We start from the raw sequence: 10,157 nt of genomic DNA on the forward strand, positions 1-10,157 counted from the left end.
AGAAATTCAAACAGTCAGCAGAGCGAGGAGGTGAATGTAGAGGTCACATATGTAAGAGGAGCTTGCACCTATAGTAGAGGTTATATGTATGTGTGTGCAGATGTGTGCATCTAGGATAAACTGCTGTTGCTGAGGTGTGAGAGCCCATGTCAAACATTTCTCTCTCTCTCACTGTTTTCACTCATGAAATCTAGACAAGACTGAATCTGGACGTCGCCTACTGGTTTGGGCTCAGCTGCATTAGCCAGTGATGAAAGATAAAGCAGTTCCGCACATGGCCACTAGAGGCTCATTCCCAATAACATGTCAGTCCCCTTGGATCTCCATGTTAAAATGTCCCGATTTACAGTCTGATACAAACAGCTGTTTTGGTTTGTATATCACATTTATGCTTATGTTGTTTTTAATAACATACAATTTAATTCTTATTTAAGCTTAAAGTTTGCACCAGGTGTCACCTCAGCTAATCCAGCCCACTGAATTTGCTGTGTTTGTGCCTTTTCGACGATAATTAGCAAAATAATGAGTCTTACAGTGTTACCACCAGACTAAGAACTTTGAGTTCTACTTTGTTCGTGTGTTACTTAAAACTAATTAGTAGATATCAGTGTTTGTTTGTTGTTTATGGAAGCAGCTTGCTAGCCAAACCTGCCATCTAGGTCAGTGGTCCCCAACCCCCGGGCCACGGACCGGTACTGGTCCTCGAGTCGTTTGGTTCCGGGCCGCGCGAGTTGAGGCTCGGGTGTGAAATTGATGGTTTTCAGGGTTTTTATCGTTAACTCTGTTTCCCTGGGTCTTTCCCGTGTTGTAGTTGTGTGTCTTATTTTGAAAGAAATATTCACACGTTACCATAGCAACCAGAGAGCATTAAGGGGCAGAGAGGAGGATGTTACTCTCAATGTTGTTGGCGCATTTCAGGAGGACGCTGCTAATAAAGTTACACAATTACACAGTGAATTCATGTTTATTATTTACAAAATAGCACAGTTTTTGTCTCGGTCGTATCATTTTATTTTGTTGTATTTATCCGTGACACAAGGCCAGTGACTTTGTTCATCTTTTATGCACAGTCTGTTATCGAGGCAAGTTTAAAGCAGGCTGACACACAGCAACCAGCCGTTTGTGATGAGGTTTCAAACAGAGCCGCCTGCTCTGCTCTCACATCGGCACACACGGACAAGCTATTCGAGAACTGATGCATTAAAGATTGTTTACCGTCCACCGAACGTACGCGTCTGCTCGATAACGTCGTGAAAAGTTTAGGGTGCGTATGAAGACACGGCTTCTCTGCCCTGCTTTCCCAGAGTGGTAGATCCCTTCTGATGCATGATCTACCACTCTGTGGCATGTGGAAAGGGAACCGTTGCTATGGTAACCCAAAGCCTGACTGGAACGAGAGGTGGGGAGGAGAAAGGGTGGGTGCGTGTCAACCCGGGGAGACCACTGCCCACACGCACACATCCATGCAGCGAGTGATCAAGATTACAAAAGAGACTCTGTGCAGGGACTTACTTATAAGGTTATGGAGAGCAGAGCTGGAGATATCAGGGGCAGAGCCGCGCTAACAGGAGTCAATAAGATTACTGTGGACACAGGCGGCCAGAGAGAGGCAGCAGACGCACACTTACAATGACAAAATCGTGTGTGTGTGTGTGTGTGTGTGTGTGGCAACATGAACCAAATATACAAGATTGCTTTCCACATGGGGGGGGACTTGTATGTTTTAATGAGCTTGTGGTTCTCGAGGCAAATTAAATTTCTGCTCATAACATCGATCATAAATTTACTGTATGGGCTGAGATTTAACCCCCCTCCTCCCAAAAATGCTTCAGCTGCAGTGTATTGATGGCTTGATGTTCACAGTCACACCTTAACAAATGTTTCTGCGGCAGACAAAAGGAAACAGCAGGTCATCGTTTGCGAAACACAAACTGACCCCAGAGATGAAAATGACAGCTGTTCCAGTGAACTGGGATGACTGTGGTGAGCAGCCAGCCTTGAATAATGAGAGCTTTTGGATCAGATGTACGCTCTTCTTTTCTCTTCTCTTCAAAGTGTATAATCTGTGTAGAAACTATATATAGATTCACATAAATTACAATTAAAGCTTAAAACCTGTTTAGATCTTCCTTCTGGTCTGCCACAGTCCAGTCTGAGTAGGAAACCAGAGACAAGACTTTGGCCTTGGTGGAAAATCTGAAATGGCTTAAGAAACAAATTATCATGTGGAACTTCTTAATGTTTGTCTTAAATCTGAAATGTTTTTCCAGCTGAGGCATTGTTGTAAACTAGAAAAAGTTCTAGTATATACTTAAACACCCTGAATACTAAAAAGCTTCTCTCTTTTTTACATTATTTCTCCAGCATCTTGATTGCAGGTTAGCTGTAAAAGTTTACTTTGTCTACCCTTAGTTTACAATCTCTTTCATAATTACAAATTAAAACCATATGTCGAAATTTCACAGACCTGAGTCACTGCGTGATTCATTGGGGAAGATGTTTTTATCGCTGTATTACTGAAAGTTAGATGACTGTTTTTAAACAGCACTTTTAATCACTTTTCTTTATTATGATGATCAGCTGGTTCTTATATAGCATTTTTCTACACTAGCTGATGACTCAGAGCGCTTTATACAACATGCTTCAATCACCCAAGCACTATTTTTTATCCTTAAGTGATTTAACCGTAACACATACTCGCACACTGATGGATGCATCGGAGAGAAACTTGGGGTTAGTAACTTGCCCGAGGATATTTGGCATGCAGACTGGAGCAGCCATGGACTGAACCACCAGCCTTCTGACTAGTAGCTGTTCTACCTCCTTAGTATTTTTAACCCAGTGCTGTATTTACATTTATTCTTTCAGTGATTACTTTGGTTATATTAGCTATCTCTTTTATCTATTCTTCATGATTTGTGGTTAGCTCGGCGTTTTCATTCTTTATAGTTTTGTATATAAGAATTTTTGGGGCAGCTGGAAAACACTTTGCATAAACGCCTGTTCTACACACATAAAAGTGACTTTATTTGAAAGACTGAAGCTTCTTAAATGTTGTCAACTGTCTGTACTTTAAATATGAAGCTACAGCTAGCAGCCAGTTAGCTTGGTGTAGCGTGAAGAGAGGAAAGAAAAGCTAACAGTCAGGGTGGTTCTCTTTAAAGTTAATATAAACTGTCTGCCACCAGACAGCAACTTTTAGGAAATCAAAAATAAATGAATATATATCATATTTTTTGTTGTTTAAGTGTTTCTATCTTATGCTAAACTGAGCTAATTTAAGCTAACTAGCGCTGCACTGCAGCGCTACGTTTACCATACAATCACGAGAATAATATCAATCTTCTTACGTAACTCTCAGCAAAAAGGAGCAACTAAGCTAATTTCCATACATTAGCTGCACACACACGATATTAAAATATCAAGGTGAAAGGCTGGACGTTTTTCTGCCTGCTGTTAGATTGGCTCAGGTTTGTAAGCCGTAACCTTCGTCTGTCACTACAGATTTTTAGGCCCAAGTTGTTCCGAAGCCAGTCCATTTCCACGACCGTGTGTTTCAGGATGTTGTCTGTGTGGGTTTCTTTCTCCAGTGACCTCTCTGTATTCTGCACCAGTCACATCATGCTTCAATGTGGTGACCACATTAGCGAGGTGATTAGCAGCACCTGTCTTTGCCAGTAGAAAAGCTTGGCTTTCCAGACATGAGAATTCAATCTTTGTCTCATTAGTCTGCAGAAAGTATCGTTTGGTAAACTCCAGGTGGGCTTGCCATATGCCTGTTTTTTCAGCGGAGTAAAATGGCACTTAGGCAGAGTGCCGCAGAGTCGTCCTTCTGGTGGGTTCTTTAGTTTCTTTGAAAATTGGTTTGCGTGACCACTGGCTACACTTCCTCCTCCCTGACCAAGGCTTTTCTTGCCTAGACCAGATGGACGACTGTTGGAAGACAAACTTCTTCCACAACAATAGAGCTCGCTGCCCAACGCAGTCAGATGTCGCAGGTCTGCTGAGGGTTCTTTGAGCTTCTTACTGTGGCGTTAACACTGATCTGTTGAGCTACTAGTTCACCTTCAAGTTTAATGCTAATGATGGAAGTCTTATAGGCCATTTGTCATGTGATCAAGTAGTTAAAAGTTAGTTGAAAAAGTCATGATAACTATTATATTCATGTCTGACACAAAGAAATGGAAGTCTTGTTGCCTAGATAACCACTGAATGTATTTGCCACACAGCCATTAATCAGTAAAAGACTTTCTTCACTGAATAAAGTTTGAAGGTAAAAAAAAATAAAGAGTCATTGAATGTCTTTATTTAACCTTTATTTATACACAAAGTCTCATTTACAAGAGAGACCTGTTCAGGCTTCAGGTTCAGATGAAACGGGGAAAAAAGTGAAATTTAATGACGGTTTCATAAAATAGACACTGAATCATTTTTATCTGCAGCTTTAATTTCAAAATACTAACCCGCTTTGGAAAATGTTGTTTTCTGACATTTGAGACGAACCAATAAAAAAGATCAGCAGATAAATTGGTAACGTAAAAAGATGTGAATTTGTCCCGTTTTTCTCCCTCAAAAAATAGATTTACTTGGTTATTTTAACACTTGGGTTCGAAACAGATGTGCCTTTCAGATTTTCAGATCTGCGGTTTCCCCCTTTGCGTTCCAGCGGCTGCTGTATCAGGCAGGCTGGATTTGGCCGTGCCCAGCGGTCGTTGGTAATTGAATGATTTGCAGCGGCCTTAACTCATTTATGACTCTTTCCTGCTCAATTTAACCTTGCCTCGCTCATCAATATTGCCCCGTTGGCCTCCTCGAATGGACAGTGGATGCTCATCGAGCTGCTCCCGGGTCTCGTGGAGGTCGGATCTGAGAGGTTTTTGTTTTTTAGGAGCTTCTTCTGTTGCTGTCTTTTTTTTTTTTTTTATCCCTCCGCTCGTCACTGAAACTGATTCGTGTCTTGCGTGTAACTGATGTTCCATCTGCTCTCTCTTTCAGTTCCTCGAGGTGTGATCCAAAATGGCGCCCGTGTCAGGAGCCAGGCCCTCTTCCCTGTTATCAGACCCTTACCTGTAAGCCCTGTGGGGAGCAGAACCTCGGCCATAAGGTGGGTAAACTTTGCTCCTGCTGCCTTCAAACGTATAATTAACACCAGCGGGGGCTGCACAGACGCATTCCCTCTCCCACAGACACGCCTGCACCTACATGCAGTGGCACAAAGCTCGGGGAGCTCCCAAATTTTCCACTGATAGTTTACATAATTACATCTTTATTGTGCTCGAAAGTCAGAGGCGTTCACACGCTTCCCGCCGTGCACGACGTTTCATCCAGGTGTGTTTATATAATGGCCTCTCGCAGACACACAAACACAAACAGGTTTATTAGAGGGAGAGGCCTCGTGATTCAAAGAACATTGGGAGCATGCACGGACATGCACATCCATCACAGGAGCACGAGAGTATGATGGCCTGCACTGCATAATGAATTAAACATACCCGAAAGGCTCACTAAAGGTTTGCAGTGAATATTTGATCACTGTAAGGGAGTGCATGTTTTTCTTATGAGATATTAATATGCTCACGCTCTCATTCTGGGGGGAGGGGGGGATGTCCGGGGGGACAGGGCACGCTGCTGAAGCTACTTTTTGATTTATGGGTTGTCAGGATTACCCCCCACCCCACGCCGTCCTTTGACGCTTTACAGCGAAAAGTGTCTCCCGACTAATAGAGCAAAATGCACGTCGCAGTGTAACGAGGACGAACAGTTAAACGGCCTCGCCGCAGAATCGTCACCGTCGAGGCGCTCTGACTTTAGAGTTCGCAAGGTTCTTTATGTGCTGAGCAACCTTCCAGACAATGGGTGCTGCTAAAAATGCACCGTGTCATTGGGGTGGGGGGCGCAAAGGTGGCAATCTGAAAATGAGGCAGCTCGTTTCTGAAAAGGAAGGCTGAGTCTTTGTGAAATACGGGCTTTTATCTGACCTCAGAAATATGCGCATGAGGCCCGAGGGAGCTATTTGTGGCTGATAGATTAGAACCTGAACTTTTTTTCTAGTAAAGCAGAGAAGCTTGAGTGTCAGTGGAGTGGAGCAGGTCCAGGCAGGCAGCCCGCCTGGCAGTGTGACAGCACGAGTAACGTTATTCTCTCCCGCTCTGTGTCCTCGATCCATACAGATCATCCCTGGGCGATTATCTAAGCCGAGGACAGGACAGCCCAACCTGCTACTCTCCTCCGCCCTGCGGCGAGGACCTCCAGGACGACCACACTTACAGCACCGCCAAATCCCCCAGCAGGCTGTGCTCCTCCCAGGTCACCTCCCCTTCCTCCCCCGTGGACGACGACGACATTATCGCCGTGGAAATCCAATCAGACGTCAAACCCGAGCCCCGGGAGATCCCACTGGACTCTCACGTCACCACTGCCGCCACCACCACTACCTACATTTCCCAGCAGCCCCCGCGCGGACAGAGACGTAGTTTGGGGGGAGCCGGGACTCTGGCTGGGAGCAGTTTGCCCTGGACCAAAAGCCGAGCGAGAGGCATTAGTGACACGCTGCCGCTGAAGAAGCGGCGCGCGGCGACGGTGGAGAAGCCGCCGGAGAGCGACGACGAGGAGATGAAAGAGGCGGCGGGATCGCTGCTCCACCTGGCGGGGGTTAGAGCCTGCCTCAACAACATCACAAACCGCACCGCCAAGGGCCAGAAGGAGCAGAAAGAGGCCCTGAGAAACTAAGACACACACACATAGAACAAAGCATAGACACACACACAGACGGCTTATAGCTCCAAGCACACACACACAGATTTACACACACACACACACAACTAGGTCAACAGGTAACATTACTACAGCATTAGTCTCAACGGACACTTGTCATCTCCCTCTATCTATCTGCAGGGCATTAGGTGAATCCTACTTATTTGTGGCAATATCAAAAATCTATGTTTTCCTACATGTTCAGCAACACTAAACATCGATGGGTATTTCTCATATGTCTTTGTTGGTTTTTTGTTGTTTAAAAAGGGGATGAAAGCCATAAAAAAAGGAAAAAACAAAAGCACGTTTTGTCACTAATTTGGACGAGCGCGACAAAACCGAGTCACGTTGCCGGGAGGGGGAGGGCGGGAGCTGATGATGGCTGTTTGTCTTACCTGTTTGTTTCTATGTGAATCTGTAGCAATCTTGCAGTGATGCCGGCAAAGGCGGGTCGGCCGCCCGCCGGCATCACTCTCCTACATCCACGAGCACAAATGTGAGACTGTGCCAAAGATAAGCGACCAGGTTGCTTCATGTAGCCGATACGACAGCTGACAAGAAAAAAAACAAACACAAAAAAAGTTCAAAGATGGCGTAGTAGAGCTAACGAGAGAGAGCGAGTGACCTTAAGTGTGGAAATAAATGTAAAACCCAATGTGATATATATTCATGCACTTATTTTACGCCACTTATAATAAAAAGCATCATGGGTAAAGACATGGTTTATTTCAAGAGCACTCATAGTATTTAAGAATAAATATATTAAAATTTAAAAAAAAAAAAAGGTCATGTTTTATCACCATAGAGACGGATAGCGTGCCGGGTCTGAGGCAATATCTCCTTCATTTTGTTGTTGTTGTTGCATAATGTAAAACCTCCTCCCTCCACCCCCTCGTACTTCTCTCCATTAGACGACGTAGACACCTGGTATAGATATCATAGCTGCCAGTAGCTGCCACCACCTTCCTCTTCATTTGACAAAGAACTATATACATGAACTGTGGGTTTAGGTTTCTGTTTGTGTCTGTTTACCCTCACTCTACCCTCATAAAGATATAAGCAATTTGCCCCTGTGCGGGCAACTCTGTAAAAAGGTTAGAAAATATTTTATTTTTTTCCTTTTTCTTAATTGAAGCAATTTGACCTGCAGGACTTTCTCAGTTATATTGCATGGGTGCTTGTAAATAAGATAAAAAGCAAATCTTTTTTATTCAAAGATCATGTAAGATAAACGATGTATTTAGCATGAAGCATGACTTATTTTCATATAAACCTTGATCCTAGAGGAAAGAAAAAAAAAGTTTTGCCGCCAATTCTTATACCCGTGATTATATTGGAGATTTTTCTTTTCTTTTTTTTTTTATTTCGTCTCCTTGTTTTTCTGAGCGGGCTTTCAAAGACACGTCTTCAGGGAGGAAACGTGGGAGATCACTCTGCAATTAGAGGCCCAAAGGACGCCACCTCTGGGCTTCGGGTTCAGGCTTATAACGTAGGCCAGCTGAAACACCTCTTGGGGGGGTGGGCTTACGACAACTTCTGCCTGTACAGTGATTTCTTTTATTTTTTTTAATTTAATTGTTTTAGGTGTTCAATGTTAAACCCGGTGTTATCCCAGAACACGTCTGTGGAGTGTGTGCGTTTGTGTGCCCAGGAACACACACCCTTTAACATCGTGCCTGCCTGCCTGCCCTCAGTACCTCTGTTGTCACGACAGAACCTGTCTTTATTTATAACAGTATTGTTTTTACTTTTACTTCAGTGTGTAAATGTACGCGTGTCCTTCCTCTCCATCGGCATTGTTCGGTGTAAATGTTTGAAATCGGAAAGGGGCGCGGGAGACCTTGTAGATGCCCTCATATCTCCGAGAAAAGAAAAAAAAAGACGACATGGGAAGGGGACGTTTCTTTTCTCTGATTTACAGACAGTATTTTTAACCCCAGGTGCATCATGGCTAAAACGGGAATGCGCGCACAAGTATTATCCGACCCTCGTCTGCGTATAAAATAAAGCCGCTTTTTAGGTGAAAACGTAGGCTGGGCTTTGGCTGTAGCAGCAGAGCCAGACGGGGGAGAGGTGGGGTGGGGGTTTGTTTGAGCTGAAGAGACGTTGAACGATCGTCAGCGAGCCAAGCGGGAGGAAAACAAATGCATGCCCCCATCCACCGGCACAGTCTTTCGCCACCTGTAGCATGCATCACTGGCCTTGCATTTTGTGTGGTACCCATAAAGAGAAAAAAGAAAAAAAAGGGGGGGGGGTAAAGGAGACACTGTTAGTGTTGTCGTTGTGTGCCATCTGTCTGTCGTCTGATGTGTGTCCGAGTGCTCCCGGGTCAAGCACTCTGCTGTATTCGATGTACCAATCCGCCGCTGTGGTGACTAGTAACCGCGTTGAGTTGGCAAGAGGCATGTCGAGGGGGTAGAACGTGTCGCTTTAGCAGCGCACGTTTGTTTTTTGGGGGTTTCTGCCTCGGGCTCACTCTGTGACATGCAGGAAAGAAGATCTGTTCACCTCTGAGTCCTGGTAAAACACATGAACTGTACCTGGACGTATTAAAGCAAAGTGCATCCACTTCACTGCCTGAAAAGCCCCCAAACAGCAAAGTGTTTTCTTTCAAACCTGCCAAACGTACCACAAAAAGCTCCTAGAAGAATAGTTGCCATTATTATTATTTTTTTATTATTTGTTGACGTTTTTACGCGCCTTTTAAATTTTCCTGTTTCTTTTTCTTTCTCTCTTTCTCTGACAGACTTATCTATAATACTGCCATTATTTTATTTTTTCCGTGACTGTCTGAGCTGAATATTGGAAAGCCATAGGTTAGAGATGTCAAAATGCAAAACTGTTATTGATCTGTGCGATGTGATGCAGGGTACACCCAGGTGTTGTTTTCTTGTTTTCTTCTTCTTCTTTGTTTTTTTTTCTTTTTCAGTAAATGTTCAGTTTTCTCCTTATTGTGCAAATCATATTGCCAAAGAATGATTTCAAGACCTATTTCATCACTACATGTAAATATCAACGTTGTCCAATACCGTGGCAAAAAATATATAAATGTTGTTTTATTTTGTTTTCCATTTTCTGAGAAACTACAATGATGTTTATGTGATGTATTGTCTTCCAGTTGGTTGCAATAATAAAAAAAAATACGAGTTGCAGAAGCTACGCTTGGCTGTTGTTCTTCAGTGGATATCATGCAAGACAAAAGACAAAAGCATAGTTACAGTCGGAGATATGGACGTCAACTGAAGTGGCACCGCTGTTACTCATCCAGTGGGCAAATCTCACACAGTACTGTGGGACATAAAGTATCAGGCAACCCTAATTTCTTTATATTTCGATAAAGCAATGTGAAATAGGTGCAGCAATTTATGTGCAAACTTACATGGAAAAAAATGATTTTGCGTAAT

At 43.7% G+C, this 10,157-nt stretch overlaps 1 protein-coding gene across 2 annotated transcripts in view; it reads left to right on the forward strand.

The window, feature by feature from the left end:
- ches1 (checkpoint suppressor 1) overlaps positions 1–9,908 on the forward strand; it is a 62,846-nt gene extending 52,938 nt beyond the window's left edge. For both annotated transcript variants that reach the window (XM_040018202.1, XM_040018201.1), the window contains exons 5-6: positions 4,996–5,104; positions 6,171–9,908. In XM_040018202.1, the coding sequence (XP_039874136.1) occupies positions 4,996–5,104; positions 6,171–6,729 (668 nt within the window). In that variant the 3' untranslated portion in view covers positions 6,730–9,908. The remainder of the gene's footprint in view (positions 1–4,995; positions 5,105–6,170) is intronic.
- The last annotated feature ends 249 nt before the right edge of the window (positions 9,909–10,157 follow it).

The sequence above is a fragment of the Simochromis diagramma genome, unplaced genomic scaffold (assembly GCF_900408965.1).
Source record: "Simochromis diagramma unplaced genomic scaffold, fSimDia1.1 OVJJ01000802.1, whole genome shotgun sequence".
In the NCBI taxonomy this organism is placed as follows: Eukaryota; Metazoa; Chordata; class Actinopteri; order Cichliformes; family Cichlidae; genus Simochromis; species Simochromis diagramma.